General features: G+C 40.5%; 1 protein-coding gene across 2 annotated transcripts in view; it reads left to right on the forward strand.

The window, feature by feature from the left end:
• The window catches only part of samd10b (sterile alpha motif domain containing 10b), a 48,250-nt gene that overhangs the window by 9,771 nt on the left and 14,668 nt on the right, over positions 1–23,811 (forward strand). For both annotated transcript variants that reach the window (XM_069141298.1, XM_069141300.1), the window contains exons 3-4: positions 10,683–10,867; positions 20,970–21,138. In XM_069141298.1, coding sequence (XP_068997399.1) covers positions 10,683–10,867; positions 20,970–21,138 — 354 coding nt within the window. The remainder of the gene's footprint in view (positions 1–10,682; positions 10,868–20,969; positions 21,139–23,811) is intronic.

A 23,811-nucleotide genomic window follows, 5' to 3' on the forward strand; every position in this document is an offset into this window, starting at 1 on the left:
TTGAATAGATTTAATATTGTAGCTGTGATTGGTATCTTGTGCAATTATACAAATAAGTCAGATTGTTGCATGATCGAATTCACAGATAATTATGCACAGAAATGAGAAGAAATCCTTAGTAGCTGGTTATCTATTAAATACCTGTGTGCTTCTGGTTCTCAATTTTAGAAAGAGCCACAACTACCATTTTTTTTCATCGTGGAGTCATCTTTGAAAGTTTTAATTAGTCTTTAAAATGTGAAAATGAAACATGCCCAAGCACCTTTAAAGTTCACTGATAAGCAAATAATATACTGTTTGTTTAATCTATACAAAACAAGATGAAATATAAAAGGGATAAGTAAGAGTTCCAAAATGTAAAAATTTGTCATTAATTCTTACATTTCAATTTTAGAGCTTTATGGAGCTGCTGGTAGGGTTAGGTCAGAGTCCGGATTCCCCCCTGCTGGGTCTAGTGTCATATTTGGTGCATACACACAACACTGGTGTCACTTTCCTCCTGAAAAAGAAAGAAAGGGAATAAGTGTATATTTCCAAACTGTTGAACTGTGCCAGTAAGGGAAAGTAAAGATAAGAAAACTATTAAGAAATAAGTACAGAGTGTGTGTGTGTGTGTGTGTGTGTGTGCGTGTGCGTGTGCGCGTGCGCGTGTGTGTGTTTAGAGTAAAGGATGAAGAGGGAAGGACGAAGCGGGGTTCCCCCAGGTATCTTTTGGCCTGTGGAAGAAGCTCCTGCTGAGACTTTATGTGTATTGAGGTGTGTATTTGTGTGCATAGGGGCCACAAATAGCTTTGATTCTCTTCCCTGTTTCATCCCAAACGGCCGGCTTTGTACTTTCTGCTGTCTGCTGTGTGCAGCCTCAGGAAACCATGCAAGTGAGCAGGAGCAAGTGTGTGCGTAGAGGAGCAGTAATTGGCATGTCCATCTGACTGAAAGGTCCAAGCGAAGTGGCAGTGCAGGAGTAGAGCTGATAACGTGGCAATTAAGCTGGGAGAGCCAGACCTCCAATCACCACAGCATGGTGCAGAGATTTATAGAGACAGGTGGGACGACAGGGAGTGGATACGGAGACAAGAAGAATGGACGAGTGCCCCCAGGAGTGAGCTAATTTGTCTTACTGCTGGACTGAAAACAAACTCGCTCCGGAAGGGCTTGTAACAAAATGTATTGTGCACACATACCGCACACAAAACAACACCTGCTGCAGCTGCTGACAGTATCTTGGTTTTGTTGCGTCTTTTTTCAAACTACACGCTTTGAAAGGAAGAAGAGTGCTAGCAAAGTTTTGGGTTTATATCTTCTGTCGCTTGTTGAAATAATGTGCAGAGGAAATGGAGCAGAGTAATTTTATGTCTCAGTTTGATTGTTTTTGCTGCTGGAAGTGCTGCAATTTTCCACTCACCTGTCTCTGTAGTATTGCCTGAGCTTCTCAGTGTGGCCTCCTGCCACAACGTTTGCATCTTCTACCCACCTTTTTTCTTTCTTTCTTCCTCCTCTTTCCCTTCCCTCCAGGAAGGATTAGAGGAAGCTTACTGGATCACATCACACAGGAGTGCACCAAACTTTAAAAACCTCAAATCTCTGAGTTATATTTCAGTCGGCTGACAGAAGTACCACCATCACCGCCATCGCTGCCGCTGAGTTGCTGTTTCTAATCATTCATGCTATGAATCTACAACCTAACTCCCTGTCTGTGATTTTTATTCTCTGCCTGTCTATCTCAGCTTCTGATTCATTGGCACGTTTCCTTTTCTCTCTGTTGTGCACTTTTCCCTCTTTCTATTTACCGCTCCGCTTCTACAGAGCATTAAATTTGATCTTTTTTTTTTCCACCAGCCCTCCGCCCATTCTGTAAGCCTATTTCCTCCTCTTTTTCATTGCTCTTTATCTTCCTTTATCCCCTCATCCTGGTCTCTTTGTGTTGATGCAGGGATGGTGTAGAGCAGATTATCAACTAACTCTCACTCTGGTCATTTATTCACTCCATTGTTTGCAAACCCCTCTGTGTTCAGTAACCTTTGTATTTATTTATGCAAATGTCCGTGTGCACTTGTACATTATTTGGTATCGACTGCTCATTTTCGCCACGCTACATTGCCCCGAACGTGTCTTCTCTAATGTCACATTGGTCCATGGGTGCTGACAGGCATAAGCAAACAAAGTAGGGTACTTGCGTGACACTCAATGGTTTAAGGACACTCGATAAAGTATTGAGTACTGAACCTCTCCACATCCCATTCTCTCTCCAGGCTACCGCAAGACTGCACTGCATTGATTTACAGACCGCATGTGACACACTGTAGCCTAGTGTGTGTATGTATAAGTGCCAACTTGTATACAGACTCCGCTCGGATCACACAGGGAAGTTGAGTTATTGCTGATGATGGCTGTCTCTTTGTGAGTAAATGTCAAGAGTTATAATGTGACAGTGTAAAGAGCTGATTTCTCTATGGTCAGGAGGCAGAGTGTGGTGGATCCGTGCTGGACAGCCTTTCAGGCTATTACTGAAGGTATGTGTGAACTTGGAACTGGCATGCCATATTTAGCTCGTGTGAACTGCTTCTTTGATTTCAGTTTAAAAAAAAAAAATTATTATGGTAAAACCTGTTAGTGCCATTGCTTGAGCTACTTTAGAGTTCATTAGCAGACCATCTGGCTTGTAGCTCTCTGTTCCAAATGATTGGCTTAAATTGTTTTTGGAATCAAAAGATAATATTTGGATATTGAAATAAATGCAGACACTGTTTTTATGATAACCTGCTAAATTACTCATTTTCCTGCCCCCTTTCTCAAGGACGTGGTGCTAAGTTAAGACGGGAATGGAGAATTTTAGAGCTGTAATATTTTGTGTCCAAACATCCGTTAATCCACTCAGACAGAATGTTTTGCCACTCAGGGGAGCAGCTGTAAACAAACACTAAATATTTAAAAAGCCAATCTTGTCTGGGCTGCAAAGTTATGTCATCTAATTTCCACCACCATTTTTCATCTTTACAGAGAGGAGTACACAGTTAGTCTGTATGACAAACAAACTGTCTGTATGTTTGTCTGTATGACAGACAAACTGAAGACACTTTAGATCGCAGCATGTCATGATATATTTTTTTTTAATATGACAGCAAAAATAACTTATTTAACATACAGTGCCCAGATGAACATAATACAGCCGTTCTCTCACTTTAAATGCACTGAAACATCTGAAATAGTAAATTATGATTCTGCAGAGTGCACACTTTGGATGGGTTGAGTTAGATTTAGCTTGTAATGTGAGCATGTGGATAGCACTGCCATGTGAATTTCAAAAAGTGTAGATGTATATTTATTTATGCTCTGCCTGCTTGACCTTTGCATGTAATTTTCAACCATTTCATGCTCTTGTCACATTTCCCTTGATTCATTTGGACGCTCTAAACAGGCTAATTTGGATGAATTTGTCAAAGGACAACAGTGTTGTGACTGTGTGTGGACCGACTGATCATGTGATTACCTCATCAGTCAGACTGGCTTGTTGAATAATATTTCAATATCTCATGAACAAGAAATATACAAATGCACACTATTCTTTGCCCTTGAAGATCTGTGGCAGTCATTTCTCGCTGGTTTGAAGAGAAAAAAGGTGATGTCACATACCTCTGTGGCCAAATCAGGATTTAGCATTGTTTAAATCAAAATGTAAATACAGTTGCTGGGTTGTTTGCTCATGTTGCCGAGTCTCTGTCAGCCAATTCTGACCAATCCACACCTACACAAGCTTGATAAAGCGGATTAGCAGAATTCATCAATGTTACATTCGGTTTAGATCCCACCCCTTTGTTTTTATTTCACCGTGTCCAAAGTAAGTGACGCACACAGGGTTTTAGGTCTTTTTCTTCCAAAAACATCTTCAGATTCAGATGTTCAGCTACTTTTCTGTAGGTTATTACTACAATCAACCCTTTTTGCATGGTTAAAGTGTCTTCACATTGCCATTAGACACATTGTTGTTATAAAACTATCAGTTATTGTTACGATTTGGATTTCATTTTACGTTCATTATGTTCTGTAGTCTTTTATCTCATGTTATGTGGGTTTCCTGTTTACTTTGTAGTTTGTGTGATTGTCTGCCCTGCCGTGATCAGTTTCATCTGTCCCTCGTTGTCCTTCCCTCCCTGTCTTAGTTTTTTTCTCCTTTTATTTTTAATTAGTTCCAGTATCTAAGCTTTTTTTTTTTTTATTATTTTTTTTTTTTTTTTTTTTTTTTTTTTTTTTTTAATGTCCTTCTGTTCCTTCTGTGTTTGGGTCCTTCAGAATCACAACAGCTATACTGTAAAATAGCATATAGACATGAGTCTGTTTGTTTGAGTATGTTCTTTAAATGCACATTTGTATTCCAGTTTTAAGTCTTGAACCATAATTATCTCATTCAGAATACATTTGTATGGACAATGAGAAAGCTGGTTCTTCATGTACCGCTATATATGATCTGTAGTCTACTGCCTTAACCATTTTGCTGGATCCATCTGTAATGGAAAGTGAAAGGTTTACAATTTATGCTTTTCCAAGTCCGATTTTTCAATTCCCTTTGAGGATGTGGTCATTATTGCATTTAGATTTTTTTGGTTTACTGATTAACTACTATGGAACTATTGGCAACACATGTATTCACATTTCTGAGTATTTCAGCCATTAGATACTGGTATCTAAAAACCAGGATATGTGGAACACATATGTGGAATACTCCACAAACCAGATCACCAGATAACCAAGTCACCAGTGTGCATGCAACGCCACTCATTTATCTTGTCTGTTCCCTGGTTTGATCACGCCCGATCACACCTCACATCCCATTACTCAACCTCATCTCCTCCTCCTTGTCCTTTCTCATCCTCCCTCCTCCTCTGACATTCACTCTGGATTATTGATTGTCAGAGAGATCTAATCTGTCCTCCCATGTCATCGTATGAGGGCTTGGCTGAGTGGGTGAAAACAACAGACATGCATGAGCTACGTATATTCATCTTCTCAGTGGCTCACTTCTTCAGTCTTTCTCTCCTTTCATTTTCTGATGCAATTAATATTAATGCTCTTCTCTAAAGCTTAATTTTCCATCTATTCTCTCTTTTGTTACTTGCCATCTTACCCATTTCCCTGACTCTCTCCTCCTGCCTTCACCCTGGGCTTCATTCTTTCATCCTCTTAAAAGGGCATGACCATGTCAGACCTCTGTAACTCATCTCCTCTTCTGTGTCATTCTTCCTTTGCCTCTTCTTGTTTGAAACATGTAGTGAGTTCCTTTGAACAGGAGTGGATATGACAGCCAGTGGCCTCGAGTGGAGGAGTGAGGTGGACTGTGTCTGTGTGTGTTTTATCTAAAGTGATCTGTAATTGTATGTTCTCTGACACAGTGAAAGATAATCAATAGTTCTGTCTGTCTCTGCAAAAGTGTGGTGAGGAGCAGAGTTAGAGAATAAAACTCATCCTGTCCTTAGTGCTGGGCCTTCCTGCTTTTTTGTGTCATTATACAGAGAGGAAACCAAGGTCGGCCTGGCATTTCTTATACAGTACCAGCATTTGTTATTCTCTGTTAGGTGCTCTCGGGGTAGTCTTTGCTCCCACTAGCATAACAGAAATGCCAACTCTACCTGTGTTCTGGGCCACGCTGTACATTGTGAGCTATACTTGCCCTGCAGTTTGAATCCAGAATTCAGCCTCCATCCTCATGGCTGCAGCCTCTTTGCAGCTCCATTCAGATCCACTGGTCCAAGCAAATACAGACAGAGATTATGCAGATGTGTGAATATCCGAGTCAGCATGCTGGCCTCACATTGTATACATGTATGTATGAGCATGCTAGCATTCATTAACACACACAGCACAGATTTAGTTGGCATTCCTCTCGTCTGTGCCTTAATGAGAGTTGGAGTCTGCGTTGTGGATGCCCATTGTTTACAACCATTTCCCTATTTGCGTGTTCCCATGACACTGATAGTTTGTGAAAGGTAAACCTCAGCCCCAGCCTCTGCAACAATGTCTCATGTCAGAGAGGATAATAGACTGCAATGCATCATGGGTAAAAAAAAACAACCTGGGGTCCTGGGTTTTATATTTATTTTTAAACCTGCAACCAGATTCTTCTTTTCCCACCCTCTTGCTCTCTCAAATAGAGTAATTTCATGGCTCATTCCTGGGGTTAAAACGGGCTCTGGTGGAGTGGAAGAGTTGTAAATAGTCCCTTGCTTTATCCACAACACGCTATAGAACCAACAAATCGGGATCATTGGTAAATGTACTAGTGGAGTTGGCAGCATTGGTTGGTTCAATGCTATATTTAGAACTCCAGGTTTAATGTGTTATACAGGCATGAAATCACTGCATGATGAAGTTTCACCCCTTTGGAGATTACAGAGGAATGAGAGTGACTGTGATTTTTTTTTTCTTCCCTCTTTCATATAAAACTTGGACTGCAAATAGAAATTTTATCTTTGAGTCGAATAAGGGGTGCTCAGCAGGGAGAGAGTTGATGCCAATATCATGCTGCTGAAATACACCATGGCACCCTCTCTATGATGCCTGAAATAAAGTGGATTAACCAGACCACTTGCCTCATCCTCCATGTGAGATGATGAAGCAAGCACACATGCGTCCGGAAGTTGATGCCAAGGTTATGCAAAAATCAAACTTCTGCAAAAAGCCCACACAGCAAAATAGTCCACACGGACTAATTTAGATGCTCTCTTTTGGAGTCAAATGAGTAATGTTGGGTGATGCCCTGTTAATGTACTGTGGGATTTGGCTTGGAACGACCTTCCAGGGTGCCGTACCTAACGGCTTAATTACCTTTTCAAAAGGGAATACCTCTGAGATTTAGCAGCCACTCTGCACAGCAGATATGCTGCTCAGTCAAGAGGAGGTGATATGAGGTTACACTTCACTGGGCTGAGTCGTATTGACCTACCTACCCTTTGCCCACGCACACACACACACACACACAAACACACCTGTCTGACACTGTGCCCTTGATTTTGGCACGTCTACGTCCTCTTTCTTTTACCTTTTTTTCTGGGCGTGTGAGGGTGAAGGTACAGATTCCTGAGCTTAAAAAAAAATGCACTCCATCCCTGGATATCTTATTTATTTTCCAATTAACTCACTGCAACTTGCAAGACGCATATCCTGCTTTTATCTTTTCATCTTGCCTCTCACCATCCCTCGTCTTCTCACCCCTCCCTCAACCGGAGGTGATAAAAGTCACTACAACAAGGGCAGTGAGCGATAATACAACACCATATAGTGACAAATAGGACAGTGCAGATTTGGCATTTGTCCAGGCTGATCAAATGCATGTTGAGACAGACAAGGAAAGGTGACATATAGTCCCTCCTGCTGAATGGTGAGAATAGTAATCACTCCAGATCACAAAGCGATTTAACACAGCTCCAATATACTGCATTTGCATTTCCTTAAAGCTTTGTGGCTCGAAAAGCAACCGGCCGAGGCATACGTTGCAATGTCATTTCAAAAGTGACGTCAGTGGGAAGGTATGGATATTTAATCGTCTTTGGCTGGTTTAAAATTCTCTGCAGTATCTTGTGCCAGAAGGTTAAGCCAACCGAGTCCATTAAAGTTTGCAGAATGGGTGCTTTGTCTTCATTTTATGATTGCTGGAGGTGGCAAGGTCTGGCGATGTGGCAAAGATTGAGATTTCGATGGAAGAAGGAAGTCATTATCCCGCACTTCTTCATGTTAAAAGTGTTGTTCATTAAGTGTAGGGTCTCTGTCTAATAACTGGAAAGCTTTGTCTTTAACAGCGTGTGAAATGAAGTTCTTCAGTGGTTTGTTAACGTCTCTCCCTGCCTCCTTTCTGAGCTCTTTTACCTTGATGCAGTTTGATCGGTTTGGATGGATCTAATCCTAATTTACAGCGCGGCTCTCACGCTTTCTTTCTTGTCTGTCTTGCTCTTGCGCTTTCTCTTGTCTCTTTCTGTGAGATTGGCAGGTCTTTAGGGCGGCAAGGCGCTTAGCTTCCCATGTTCCTTCCTCCTGTCTCCTCCCCCTCAGTCTGACTGGCAGTAATTACATCTGGGTTGGGTCTGGTTTGTCCTGATGACCCCAAAGGCCTGACAACTAGAAAAGAGACTGAGAAAAGCTGAAAGACAGTGTGAGGGAAAAAAAAAATCTATGGAAAACAAAAAATATACTGCATAAAGAGACACAAAAGTGGCAACATACACAAATGAGGAAAGCCGGAGTGAAGTGCAAGAGGAGAGTGCAGAGAGAAAGCGGTATATGAAGGGAGAGAGGCAGAAAAGGTTACACATCAGTGATTCCTGACAGAATCCTTTCTTCTTTTTCATCTCCACCCTCTTTTCATTCCTCCATCATGAATGTCTGAACTCTGTATTCACCACCGCTCACTTAAACAGACTTCTGGGTTGAGAAAAGAGTTTTTCCCTTTCTCCTCTCGGCTGCAGCCAGGTGTTTCCCACAAACCTCGGCTGTCATACAGCAGGTCTCAATGGTCTTTCGTGCAATTCTAAAATGGGAATAGAAAGCCTGTCTTTTTTGTTGGTTGAAGCAATGATGTAAGTTAATTGTTTAGTTTTTTCCACTTTGCATACATCTCAGTTATGTCTTCACACTTATTCACCTCTCCTTTTTTAGTAAACGTTATGAGAGGATATAGGGCATGACCATGGGGACAAAAAGCACTTTAAGAGAGCAATAACATAAATAGATGAACACATTAGAAAGAGATTATCTGTGTTCAAATTCAATCCGACGCAGTTTTAAATCTGGTCCCCTCAGTAGGGGCAAAAATACATTAAGAAGTCATCCGTGGGAGATGAAACGAGAATTTTCTTTTCCCCCCTCACAGAATGCTCTGACATTGTTCTCTTGTAAAGAGACTTTTTCCTTTTTAAAAAGTAATGGAATCCATTCATTATGCCTTGTTCCCTTTTTAGCTGTGTCATCAGCAAGTCTGTCTCAACTGTGTTTAGATGTACAAACAAAACCAGGGGATTTAAAAAAGTCTACTTAACATAGGAAATTGGAAAGTTCTCTAAATGTACTGTAACCCTGCATTACTTGCAGATTGTAAGTAATCTGATTTCCCCTCTGCTGTTTTGAACCAGTGGTGGTATATTTAACATGTACAGAACACCACTGGTGTGTGATGCTGGAGATAAAAGAATGTGTGTCCCCCCCACTGCATGCTAAGGCCGTTTGAGGAGAAAGTTTGACATTAATCTCATACCATTTTGTATTTCGTTTCTTTAATTCATAATCTCAATATTAGTTTCAAGAGGCACAATGGTGCTTAACCACAGAGTAATGCAAGTGTATTTGTTTAATGAAAAATATAAAAGATAAACATTAAAAATACATTAAGTTCTAAAAGCCATCACCTGTCACAGTCTTAGTCCCTTATGGAAGCCATCGTGTGCTGCTGCTTTATGTGGTGTATGAGTAGACACGCTCTCGGGTTTGATTGGATAGTGAAACAATAGTAATTAAAATAAATACTGTATGATACACAAATATTTGTTTGTTTTGAATGATGGGGGGGGGGGCACTCTGAAAGGGTCACGGCTCTGCACTATATCTAACAGTTTGACATATTTGAAATTTTTCCATCTCACTTCTGCTGCCATAACATTTCCTCCTCCCCCAAGCTTGACCATCCTTCCTCACACCTCACCCTGCAACAATTACAGTTAATTATTTTGGCTCCATTCCTTCTTGTTCCATTCCAATACTTTTTTTCTTTTCTGAAGACACATGCACACATGTAGGAACCATGTTAATTACATAATATACCAGATATTATGTGCCTGACTGTGTCAACCAGCTTTCCTTTAACTTCTATGAACAGGTTTCTTGTTACACCCCCATTTTAAAAATCAGGTCACTGCAGAAAGACGACAATAACCATGTTGAAAAGTGACCTATCTGTTTTACTTTCGGTCACACACCCTTTTGACCTTTTATGCTCCCGTCTATTGTTTTCTATTCTTTTTTATTGTTCACATTACATCTCTTTAAATTAGTACTTAGGTAAAGGGAGCAATGACTGCATGTGTACCTTTTGAAATATATCCACTGCTACAGAGTGACCAACCACAGTTACAGCAGCCTATTTAACTTTATGTGAACTGCAGAAGGATGCGATGTGGCTCTCAGAAATGTACTCTGACCCTGCATTGACAACTTGTCTGTTTCTCTATCTCATAACACTCAGTACTTACAGGACAGGAAAGGAAGGATGGGGAATAATAATAATAATAAAAAAAAAAATTAAAAAAAAAAAAAAATCAAATATTCATGATGAAGGATTTAAATAATCAAGGACTAATCTGGCAAGAGAGACACAGTTCCAAAAATCATGCACCGCCTCTGTGAATATGCACTCAGCATAATTGGAGATCACAGTGGTGTAGCACTCCTGCCCACCACCACCACCACCAAAACAGCCATCTGTTTGTAGCTGTACTGGAGTCAGCACACAAAGCATGTAATCTGGAGTGAATGAAAAATGTTAATCTTTTAGAGGATTATTAATCATTTATTTTTTATTTTTTTTCCATTTCTCACTTTATAGACTTTATAAAAACTCTTTAAACAAAGACAAATTGAGTGCTTAACTCACTTTTCCCCTCTGCTTGTGTCTTTCTGTTTTCTCATTTTTGTTTCTCACCTCTCAGCGGCGTCCAGCTTCAGTTTTTGCCGTGCCTCCCTGGAGCACACGGTGTCTGCTGAGGAGCTGAGCTACCAGCTGCCGCGTCGAGCCGGAGGCAGCAACCTGACCTGGCACGACGGCCGTGGCCAGAAGACAGCACACACACGCACCGTCAAACTATTGCAGCAGCCCGGCACAGAGGGAATTCAGGTATAAAGACATCTGTATGAAACGACCAAAAGCTATGTAGATAAGTGTTTTCAATGCATGAAAATGAGTTTCTAACTTGTTCTCACTTACAAAAACACATCATAAAGCACTAAAATAAGACAAGGGACAACTCTGATTTGGTAGATTGGACCATAACAAACCTGGAAAAAGGAACAAAGGTTCTGAGGCCTAAACTACAATTGGTTTCACTGAAGTAAACTCCTGTAAAATGCTTTGCACAGTATCTGTTGCTGAATTTGAATTTTTCAAAAGGAACATATTCCAGCCTGTGGGGAATCACAGTAGCTTTAGTAAAAGGAATCTTTAAGTCCTTCAACCCATACAAACATAAAGGTAGTTTATTCCTACCTTAAAATACATCCCAAAGGAGTGTTTCCTAAACTAATGCCACTGTTTAGGTTTAGGCAGAAAAAGAACATTAAGGCACAATAATGGTTTGGGCTAAAACAATTAATGAAAGATATTGTGCACTAAAGCTACTACTTCCTTAAAGTTATGTAACCTCCATCGTCATGGCAACAGCAAATATAGTTAAATTTTCCCGACTCATGGTTGAATAGCATCTCCTGAACCAGACACACGCCGTGTCAGATAATCTGTTATCATCGGAGAGACAGGAGAGAACATGCATCAGCGTCGGTGCGTCTTCTCTTGCTGTCAAATCTCAGAGGTATCAGTAAGTCTAATTGTTTTATCTCGTACATAACGTTGGCTGGTCTCACCTGGGCCTGTCAGATGCCGCCAGAGAGAAACTGATTATATAATGGAGGAATGGTGTGAAAAATGTTACCTCACAGATTGTGACGTAATTGTGTTTAGAGAGTCCAAGCAAGCACATACTGCACAGGAAATAGACTTTCAGAAGCATATTGTATGTCCCATAGGTCTAAAAATGGAATGTATTCCTTGGATGCAAGATTTTTCCCCAAAACTCGGCAACAGATTTTGCATAACTGACTGGTGGGTGAAGAATGCCTGTCTGGTGGCTCAATGTCTCATTTACTTCCACACATTGCTTTGTGCAAAATGGAATCCCATCTGTGCAGCACCAGAGAGGGGCAAAACAAGAGGAAGAAAATTTATTTTAATGCATTCCGCCTGTTTGACCTAAAACGGCATATGACACAACAGCCTTCTTCCTTTCTCCGACTCCTCAAATGAAAGAGAGCAGATAGCCCAGTGGAGGTCATTTGTTTCGTATTCCCTCTGCTTTTAAGAAACTTTGCAACTGTGAAGCTGTTAGACGTACATATGCACTGCAAAATGTGTTCAATAATTCATAAAAGAGTGCCCCCCTCAGCTATAGCAGCTATAAAAGGCTTAATAAAAGACGAGTGGGAAGCTGTTTCCATGTGATTACACAGAGACTGGATAATTAAACCTCCTCTATACCATGAGAAGTAAGGCTTATCATGTCCTTGTGGCAACAAGCCTCTTCATACATTATTCAACAAATGGGAGAGCAGTCCAGCTCCCTCTGATGTGTATGCATTCACAAAATGTTGCAGTATCCGTTCGTGCATCTGTAAATGTAGCCATTATTGTATATATATGCATATATGCATCTTCGTGTATGTGTAGTATGCGCTGTTGTTTTTGCATCCAGGTCTCTCAGGAGTGATGATTATATTATTCTCCATTACACTGGTTGTGCACACATCAGCTGTAATGAGGGAGCCATTTAAGTGAAACACAGCTCAACTTCAGTATATAGGATAGGACCTGGGGAATCTTCCTTATCTGTTTAACAAAGCAGATATAACACATCATGCACAACATTACAAACTCAGGGGAGACAAAAAAAAGTGACAGCAAAGACAAGGGACAGAAGTCTTAGATATATATTGGTGGTCATGCATGCACAAACATGGCTTTTATTAACAAATATGTTTGCAGTACGGACCAAGTGTAGGAGCACACATTGCAAGAATATATTTTTTTTTCTTATTTACAGGGTCAAAACACCAGTATGGTGGGAGGCTGTTCCCTGTACACTGTTTCAATTTATCACCAACTTTCTGGAAATGATACCGAGTGTCTTAAAAGAAGACAGAGCAAGGGGTGATTACTAAAAGAAAGTTATACCTCAAATAAGTCCATTTATATTGGAAACAAGTAAAATAATGTCAACACACACCACCAATTACATCATGAATGATTTCCCAAAATCAAGGTTATATACTCCATTGTATTGTTACACTTCTGCAGGAGGACCTATATGGAGACCTAACTGCCAGCAGGATTTTTTTCAAATAATGAGTTATTGTGGAATTGGCGCACCTTCTGTGCCATCCCTGAATTGGCTGCTGTTTGTGAAGCCAGATGGGGTGAAGGGAGGGGTTTGCAGGGGGCTCACTTTGCTGTCTGACACACAGACTCGTGGCGGAACCTTTAAATGAGACCGGGGAATAGGTGGAGTAACAGAGACACAATTTAGGAAGTAACAGCAGACGGTGCCTCCTTTTGCTAAAGCAGGACCAAGCCTGTTACAGGAAGTAAAGCTCTTATTCACAAATGTACCATGCATGGTAGGTGAATGAAAAAGAGCAGCCCGCGATTATTTTTCCCATCTTATTACAGAACACACCTTCTAAGCAGCACAACAAAAGGAGGGAACTAATGGAAAGAAAACACACAAATAAAGTAAACCAAAGTTGTTAACTTTGACCAATTATTGAAAGGAAATTAATAAGACGGACTCGAGGTTTTTTTGGTTGGTTGTCTTCTACCAAAAGAGTGTTGTGTTATTTTTATTTATATAGAATCCTCCTTTAGTTACTATTGTTTTTTGTGATTGTCCTATGTGTCTGTTTTGGCAATGCCAATTGAGCTATGCCAAACTCTGCTTAATGTACACTACTGGACTGACATCATCAGTGTAAGTATGTTGCCGTGTAGTGCTCTGTATCACACTCTCGGTACTGCCATATTCACCAACAGGCATCATGTGCGTATAAATTAGGTTATCATTGTGTTGAGCTGTGTTGAGTTGGACTACTTGCAAACTGCTTGTCGACATTACGTACTACATCGTTCTGTATGTAGACTCCATCTACTGTACTTGCTTTGAAGGCATGCTCATGCTCTGCAGATGGTAATGTGAGTTGTTCTGTCGTTCTACGGATCTGTCCACCACTTTGGTAAAGACTGAAGTATCCCAACAGCTATTACGAAACCTTTTACAAACATTCTTGCTCCCCAGCGTATGAATCCCAATGTCTTTTGTGCAATACATGCAAAAATAGTTATATTCCTGAGCCTGTTAACATATAAACATTTTACTTGCTAATCATCAGCATGTTAGTATTGTCCTTGTGATGTTCAGGATGCACAGTATGGCTTTGGTGGCTAATGGCTGCACTGGTGTGGTGATGATTCATTGGAGGTTGCTAGTTTGAAAGACAGAGAGGAAAAAATGAGTGCTGCTGGGCAGTGAGGCAGAAATGCTTCAGTGTGTATTGTCCTTGTCCTGCCACTCAGTGTTGTGTTGCTCTGTCCAAGACACATGTCTGACGCATGCTAAATAGAGAGCTTTGCGAAAATCCCATCTGGCCCTTTGTCCACCCACTGAGAGACTATTCATATTTGCATGAGTGCAAGGCATTTACACACTCAGTCCTGAGGACAACCAAAGGCAGAGTTGAACAAAGCTGACGGAGGTTGACAGTTCACACACTCACACAAAGTTACTTGCACAGGGACAGTCAAGTAGACAATCACAAAAGCTTCTGAAACATTTTCGGAATCACAGTGACACTCAAACACACAAATGCACAAGGCTAGACTGAGCAATGGGAGACACAAGGGTGCTAAATGATGCAACACAAACTACCAGGGAAGGGGGTGGGGGGTCAACGAAGAGAGGAATGAAGGATATGATGCAATGAGAAGTGGGTGAGAGAGATGTGAAGGAGATATGAAAGATCAGGATTTGTCAGGGTCTTTGGGATTGAAGAGACAGATTGTAGATCCAATTCTATAATGACAGCAGAGATGTGGAGAATGACAGAGTTGTTCAGTCGGACAGCAGAGAATACAGGGATGATAGAGGACGAGTATTTATTATCCTGTGGAGAGATGAAGTGACAGCCAGAAAAGATGCAGAGCAGAGTGGGATGGGCAGGTGTGAGATATAGTACATGACATGCATACCATACAACATCGATTCACTCATTCAAATACGCACACACACACACACACACACACACACACACACACACACAGAGGTACAGCCACGTTCAAATTTTTACTGCTAATTGCCATAGCATCATTGATCAATCTCACGCAGCGTCTGGATTTGTAGAGACGCAGGCAGTCATCGGAAGAGAAGTGTTATCGGTCACAAAGAATGAATTTTAAGGATTCCCCACGCTCCTCTGACTTTAAGATAATCCCTGATTCAGCTTCACAGAGGCACAGGCCATGCACACACATACACAAACACACACACACACACACACACACACACACACACACACACACACACACACACACACACACACACACACACTTAAATGGCCGAAAAGTAGCTCAGTGCACAGAAGTCAAGGCAGAAGAAAGATCGAAGTGGGGAAACGAGGAGGGGAGGACAGGGAGGGAGGGTGTCAGGCACGGAGAGGATACAATTTATGAGGAGCAAGTACAGGGGGTATGAGAGACATGATAGAACAAAACAAGCAGGGAAGGACAAATGAGCTGTTCGAGGATACAAACAGAGTGATCAATAGGGAAGTGCGGAGAAACACATCTGTGTGTAGAGAAGGAAAAGGATGTGAGGAAGCAGGAAGATGAATAGACGGCTGGAGTAACTCAGAATCAGAACTTGTCCCGCAAAATACATAGAGACACCTAATAATAGAGTATTTGTTCATTATAATTTATTCTAATATATCAGGTGTCTGTGTGTCAGCTTCTGTCAAGATGAAATTATAAAAATATATCAAGCAAACACTTGATTATTGTGACGCCCCTTCCACTGTCTTGGAGGCAGTCCTAGCCTTTGGAGGAAAATCGGCTGACAGAGGAGTCATCAGCTAATGCAGTTCACCTGCACCTTCCAGGCTAGCCCATATGTTCAGTCCCTCTCCTCCATCAATCTGGTATCAACCCTTTTTTTTGTGTTTGCTCCTTTAACATCTCCACAGCATATATGACTCTTCCATTCACTGCTCACATTGGTGATTGTGTTGATTTCTCCATTCTTGGTTTGTATTAGTTACATTTCATTAAATTAAATTTAAGTGAATCTCATTGCATGGACTCCCTACTTCTCACTTTTTTTGAGCCATTAGTAAATAATGGGGGCTCGTCTGGGATTATCAGATCCATTTGGAACGGTTTGAGGTAGTCTTAATGTGACATGTTGTCAATATTAATGATTAACTTGGTGTGTGGTTTACAAATGCATTTGAGTTGTACTGCTTTTCCGGAATAGAGCTTAATTTGGCTTTGGTATTAAGAATTGTGGCCAAGGTTTTTGGGAGTAGATCTGTATCTGTTTCCCAGATTTGTTTGGGTATTCAATTCTTACTTTGAGCATTAAAAGACATGTGACATAATAATTAGTGAGCTTTAAAGGTGCTGGTAAGAAGATTTTATTACCTTTGTACAGAGCCATGCTAGTTATTTCCCTGTCTCCAGTCTTTATGGTAAGCAAAGCTAATTGGTTTATGGCTGTAGCTTCGTATTTACGGCAGGTGGATTAATCTTGGCATCTAACTCTTGTCAAGAAAGTTAATAAGTATATTTACCAAACGGTTTAACTTGAAAAAAAACAAAAAAATATTTTCTATTTAATATAACAATGGTGTATTAAAAGCACACTCTCATGGGAAATCGTTAATTACACTTTGATGCTGACTGTGACGTATCGGTGCATATATGCCATATTTCCTGCCTTCCCCCACTTTTTTCACCTTCTCCTCTGTCCTTAATGTCTCATTAGACTTCTGCTCCATATTCAGCTTCCACCTTGCTTATGCCCCCTCACTCACCATGCCATCATCCGGCTCCACGTTTCCCCCCTCCTCTTCTGTATGTAACAAATGAGGGACCTCCTCCAGCTGGACAGAAGTAGGTCTCAGGAGAAGTGGGGAGGGAGTAAAGGGTGAACGTGCACGAGAGAGAGGACTGGCCAGAGGAGATACAGTCTGATGGATGGCCAATAAGCGAAGTGAGGGAGGAAAGAAGAGAGAAGAAGGGATGATGGGAAGCTATCATTTCATTTCCCTTCTGTCTGGCTTCCTGATGATGAAGGCCATTACTCACACAAAGAGTACCCCTCCCCCCCCCCTCCCCAGCTCACTGTCCTCTCTTTCTTTTGTAATTTTTTTTCTGTCTCTATCTGTTCATCTTTCTTTGTCCGTACGTCGTTCATTCAGTTCTTCATCATATTTACAGAACAGTTAAGTACATGTCAACAAATTTAAGTCAGTGCATATAAATGGCATACTTGCAATAATGACTCAAAGATCTGTATCTGTCTACCCAATTTGTAATGATATTCAATGCTCACTCTGTGGATCTACAGTACATTTTATTCCATCTATAATGAGGCAGTGGCCCTGTGGCTTAGCCAGCATAAAAGATGTGTTTTTTTCAGATCTAGTAATCATCTTTTTAGGAGCATATATGCACCATTGATTAAAATTTATTTTGTCATACAAAATAGGACCCTGGTATATTATGAATCTGCCTGCTGAATTTGAACTGTAGTTTCTGTGGTCGATTTATGTTTTAATGTTATGGGTTGAACAGCCAGCAGGGAAATCTGCTCTCTCCAGCTGTGAGTGCAACACTCTGTTTGTGTTGCTTTTTACTCTTACTTTAACTGTGGATTTCCAATCACACAATTTTTGCATACTTTTTCCTATCTTCTCTTTGTTATGTAATGTAGTACTCTCCAAGTCTCTGCTTCAAATGGGACTGGTCATGTTTTGCATTTAGAATAGGTATAATTTCTTGTTGCACGTACAATAAGCGGTAAGAAGAAAACACTAAATTAACCTTAGTCTTATCCCCAGCAGCCACAGCGGTATTTCATCCCATTACCTCCACCCATTTAACCCATCTCTATTTCTATCCAATAATTTTTTTTTTTTTTTTTTTAAAGAAGCCATATTTTAAGATAATAGTTATACATTTTGGTAAACGTTCTTATGTCCGCATCATAGAGTGCGTATAAAAGTGTACGTTTCCAGGTCTGAAAAATGAGACCGGTGTGGAAGAGCCTTAAACTGCAATGCCACTGAGGGATGCCAGGGGTTGGATCCAGAAAGACTCCATAGACGACCATTAAACTTCTCTCATGAAATACAAAGTCAATACATTTTTAAAAATAACAAGTCACAAGTCATTATGGTATCATTCGTTAAAGTCGTTCCTTCTTAGTTTTCTGGTCGTCTTTCTGAAAATAATGCCATCATTAATTAAATATCAGGCCTCAAAAAGCCACATTTTTGAGGGGTGTCTGTTTGATTGACTGACCTGTGATGCAGTCAGGTTTCCACTATAGGTGGGTGGGTCTAGTGTACTCGGGTTTCCAATCAGAAAAGGTCATATTCACTGCTCGCTTCATCCTCAGCTCGTTGGAATATGGTCACTTCTGGCTCCAAAATAGCAAGATGGCAAAAGTCTAAACTCAAAGCTTCAGAACGTCAGTTCACAAACCAATGGGTGATGTCATTGTTGGTTGCTGCTTGGTCCATATGCTAAATGTGATGCTGCAGTTAGCAACAGGTTAGCTTAGCATAGTGTGTAGACTGTAAACGGCGGAATCAACAATCTTAGCTATGTTGTCGGATAACAAAAGACTCCTACCATCACTTTAATCTCAACAACAAAACAAAAACAACAAAGCGCCCTCTATGGGGGTTTATTAAGTGGATTACTTCTTGGCCCGGTGCATCTTCTGCTGGATGCCTAACTGCTCGCATTTAGCAAAAGGATTAAAGGTATCAATCATCTTATCTAACATCTAACTCTTAGCAGGAAAGTGAATAAGTGTTGCTCTCAAAGTGTTGAACATTTCTTCAACATGCATTTTTTTGCACATCTGAAAATAGTCTCCACATCCGCTCACAAATTAGATCCCTCTTGTTTTCTGTGACGCCTCTCAGACCTCTAGGTCACAGGATTATGACCTCTCTATTTGCTCAGCAGGTCCTCCTGCCCTTGACTTGATCTAGGCAAAAACCCATTTGACTTGTTAAGTTTACCACACATAATGAGTGTCTATGCTCTTGCAGCCCCCACTCACTCCAATATTTACTCAACTATGTCAATATAAAGATTGTAACGATGATAGGATTTAAATTGGCAGGCTTTCATTTGCAACACAGGCAGGCACGTCATGGTCATCCAAAGATAGGGGAACATTTTCACCGTCCACACTCAATCATCCACAAGAGCGACCATTTCCACACCTCTTCCAGCTCAATCTCAATTAATGATTGGGAGTGAGCAGTAAATTTGGGTTATTAAAATGGCTTCAGTGCTCCACTGACTCGAAGGAGAAGTATGTGTGTGATTAGGAAACAAGCAAACACACTGGAGCGGAGAAATGGAGTTGTTTTCAATTACGGCCTACAAAGCAGAACACACTTAGCGGGTGGACCAGGCAGAACTTGATAGGGCTGATTGGTGCTTAAATTGACAGGAGGAGAGCTTATTACAGCAGCTGGCAAAGATGTAAATAGTTATGAACTTGGGTTTATCACATATTGAGATGTGAAGGTGTTGTGCGAGCTGGTCTTTGTGTCATTAATGAAAAAGCGGCAGGGAGAACATTGCATATTAAGCGACATGAATGCGTGCAAGTTGCATTTGTGTGTATGACATTTCAGCATACATAATCCCATTAAATGCAGTCAGTTATGGGGTGGAACGATTGGCACCAGTTCTGTGCTTTTCTGTTGAAAATCAGCCAAAGCCTTTGTTATAGCAATGGCTCAGTCAGAGCATGAATGCCTGGATTAGATGGGAGACTAAGTCACACAAAAGAAAGAGGACTGAGGGGACAAGGAGTCGGTTGTGTTTGCTGCCCACATGATCTGCTTGTGACTTTATTAATGTCCCTATTAATTCCCGTCACACAGCAATGACACAGTAAGGAGAAGGCCTGCTGTCTCACAACTTTTCAGGGATCAGACGAAGGTGTGTGAAGAAGGAGAGAGAGAAAAATGGGGAGTGGTAGGAAAAGAGACACGTTCACGTAACTGAAAGATAGAAGATGAGAGAACCACGCTAATGCTGTGCTGACTGCATAATGAAAGTACTGCTGTCAGTAAGAATTACCTTCAGAAAAAGACTATAACATAATGTCAGCACCCTTACAGGTAGAAATTATGTATGGAATATAATTACTATATCAATATATTTTGTTGACAGAGGGGTGAAGTTGCTGGTTGCATCAAACTATGAGACTATATGGAGATGGAATACAAATGGCAGCTTTACATCTGTCTCTCTAAATTGGGGTTGAAAGGTGAAGAACTGGGTGCTCATTTTAATCAAAAGAACAGCATCTGTTTGCACTTCTATGCCTACAAGCTTTCAAGCCTCATGTTTACTGTTAGTTTGAGTCACGTTTGCACACATATGCTGAATTTCATTTGTTTCACACAAAGAGCAAGTCATTGCCCTGTCAAATTTCCAGCGGTTAAAGGTCACAAGTACATCTTTGATTTGTATGAGAGTAATAACTCTGCAGGCGACACAGTAATCTGTACACATTTAAAAAGCTTCTCACCATTGCATAACTTTATTTGCACTCTGCATATTTTCAATTTGTGATTTACTAGACTACCAGAAGGGATTTTGTTGCATTAGAATGCATCATCCCAGCTAATTTCACGTTAATGAGAACATTCCGCATGTAGCATATTTAAGTAAGCTCGAGCAATTACAAGGTGTTTGTCTGAACACCAAAAAAACAATGCTCTGAATTGCATCATATACTACCTCAGGAAATTAAAACACAAACATCTGCTCACTGGCTTTCTCTTGATAATACTGTCTTTTCACTTACGGTGCACACACTACATTAATTAATACAAAGTTCTCTGCTTCTTGTGTATTTCAGTTGCGTCCAGGTGAAGCCTTCACTGTGTATCACACCAGTCCTACGCTTTCCTGTCTGTCTAAACCTGTGGTGCTGTGGACTCAGCAGGATGTCTGCAAGTGGCTTAAGAAACACTGTCCTCACAACTACCTGACTTATGTAGAGGCCTTCTCCCATCATGCCATCACAGGTATAGTGCACAACACATGATGAAAATATAAAAAGGCATTGTTTGATGTTAATATCCTTAGATCTTGTTCACTGACCTGTGCTCCTTTCAATAAGCAGTGATGCTACTTTGGACTAAAGACAATGCCATAAAAGGCATAGCAAATCTCCCACAAGTTTTATTTTTAGGTTTGTGGTTCCGCAGCTTAGCTTTCTCAACTGGAAACAGGTTTACACCCAAATCTCTGCAAAGGAGATTTAAAAGGCATTCATGTGAGGTAACGAAAGGAGTGCAGCCTATTTTTGGAGAAGAAAGGCAAAGCTGTGCAGAAAAAAAAGGGTGGGTTATCATGTTTTGAGTTCAGACAACACGCTCACACACACATTTATTTGTTAGCAAGCCCACACAAACGCATGCAGGTGCTTGTAGACACAAACCACACCTCCAATAGGCGCACATGACTAGGTGTGTACAAATGTGTACCCACACAACACACATTTATTACCACTTAGTAGACCAGATAGCAGAGCGGTTTCTTTTTAGTGTCTCACAGAGAACAGATTGCTGTTCTGTGCCGTAGGGTCAGCCACTACTCACTCACATTTGCATACACAGACACACACACACTGGCACTTAGACGCATACGTACACACTGGCTTCAGGGTTAACAATGCTGCGACTGCCATAGCTACAGAAGCTCTGATCTGATCATTTTTATTTATGTATTCTCTAACGGGAGGACTGAGAGAGAGCGAGGCTCACATCCAATTATCCTTATGTATTCACTCGCTGATGTCCAGCTGGATTTCGTTTTGCCTCAGTTATTAGCTGCTGTGTTTTCTTGTGCAAATGTCATCTGAATATGTCTTTTTGTTGTGGCTGCATAAACTATAGACAGCATCAACGAATCACATAAATAAATGTTGCTCATACAAATTCTCTGCTTATTTTGAAGAAAATTGGATCCCACAAACAGCCAAGAAATGGATTCTGTGTCTGTATCATGTTAGTTCAGTGACCCAAAAGTAAATGTATCTCTCTCAGGCTCTCAGAGAGGCTGCCATTACATTGAAACAAGCTGCCTGAGGAGATCAGTGTAACTTCTACACTGCCTTTTGCTTTTACATTAATTTGTCCATGAAGATCCATGCTATCTTTTGATGTATTTGTACTATACTACATTATATGACTGATTTCATTGTTTTGTCTGTTTAATCACGTTGGTTGCGTGTAAAAAAAAAAAATCCGGTTTTATATTAACAGACTGTGTGCAATTTGATTAGTATTCTGCTCCATCACACAGTGATGTATGTAGAGCTTGTCCACTTGCAGAAAATGGTTAAGACTTCCCTCAATTTTGTCAACTTTGAGGAGTTTGTACTTATTTGAATATTGAAGTATGTATAACTTTAGACTGAATTTTATAGTTGCATTTTATGAAATTTACTTGACAGCTGCTGGTACCAGTTATTTTGTAGTTTCAAGTTTTGCATGGCAAGTGTATGATAACTGTATTACTTTAAGTGGCTGTCCAGCCGAATGAGTGCCTTTACAGAACATTTTGAATACTGTACTTTTACCTATATTTTTGTATTTCATATTGTGTTATTATTTTATTGAAACAGTGGCCACTGTAACGGTCAATGCTAAAATGTCCTATAACAGTAACACGTATAAAGAAGACGTCATGAAGTACGTGAATTACACTTTAGTTTTTAGTTTTGCAATAACTGATATACTTTATATTAGAAGCATGCTAACGTTAGCCACCTCAGGCTATCAGTCAGACTAGACTTCTACAACCTCTGCTTTGCTTGGATTCTTTTCATTGAAATGAAAAAGAGGGCAAGAAAGCCAAGCTGAGCAGAGAAGCAAGAAGCTGTCACATAAGGTCTTTTATAATTCATAATTTCTTCTTTCTTGAGTTTTATGGTGTTAATGTAATTCAATGATCTAAATACTTCCTCCACCACTGTAAAATACTTTGTTGTTTGGCAATTGCAGCACTGAAAACTGGCAGATGTGCATGTGGTTTAGTGACAGAAGGCTGTTTTTGCCTCAAGTTAAAAAAAAATCCGATCTGAGTCTGGAGGAATTCTCGGAAAAATGACTCCAATTCACACGACTTGCATTTATGCCATGTGTTTTTATTTTGTTTATTATTTCTTAGCCACTTTCTGCCCACATTGTGATAAAAAAAAAATTGCTAATGTACAGTAGGTCAGCAGGTGTGAAGTCAATAAACTGATACCTGCTATCCTCAGCTTGTGTACCGTTACTTTGTCATGACGTGGCTGCAGACGTCACAGATTGCATTCACAAACTGAGATCGGATCACAAAGTAAGCTAGACCACCTCCAAATGTGGTGTTACAAACGGGATTGCATTCCAGCTGCTGCTAAATATACACCTTGTATTAATATTCTTTTTTCCTTATCTGGGTAATACATCCTAACTTCATACCAGGTGTGAGTGACAGATAGGTAGAATGGATGGAGATATAAAGAGAACCTACGGTGTATATAGACCACATACTGTAGGTGAAGTAAAGTGAAGGATGGTTAAATAGTAAATGCAGCTGTGAGGCCACACAACCTTGTTGGCACTGTGTATACAGGCGTACAGAAATGTAACACTGTATGTATGCCTTTAGGGACAGCATGAAGAGGATTGGTCTACTATCAAAGGTTTAAA

The sequence above is a fragment of the Embiotoca jacksoni genome, unplaced genomic scaffold, assembly GCF_022577435.1.
Source record: "Embiotoca jacksoni isolate LCO1_2020_lvr unplaced genomic scaffold, fEmbJac1.0.p SCAF_9, whole genome shotgun sequence".
Lineage (NCBI taxonomy): Eukaryota > Metazoa > Chordata > Actinopteri > Embiotocidae > Embiotoca > Embiotoca jacksoni.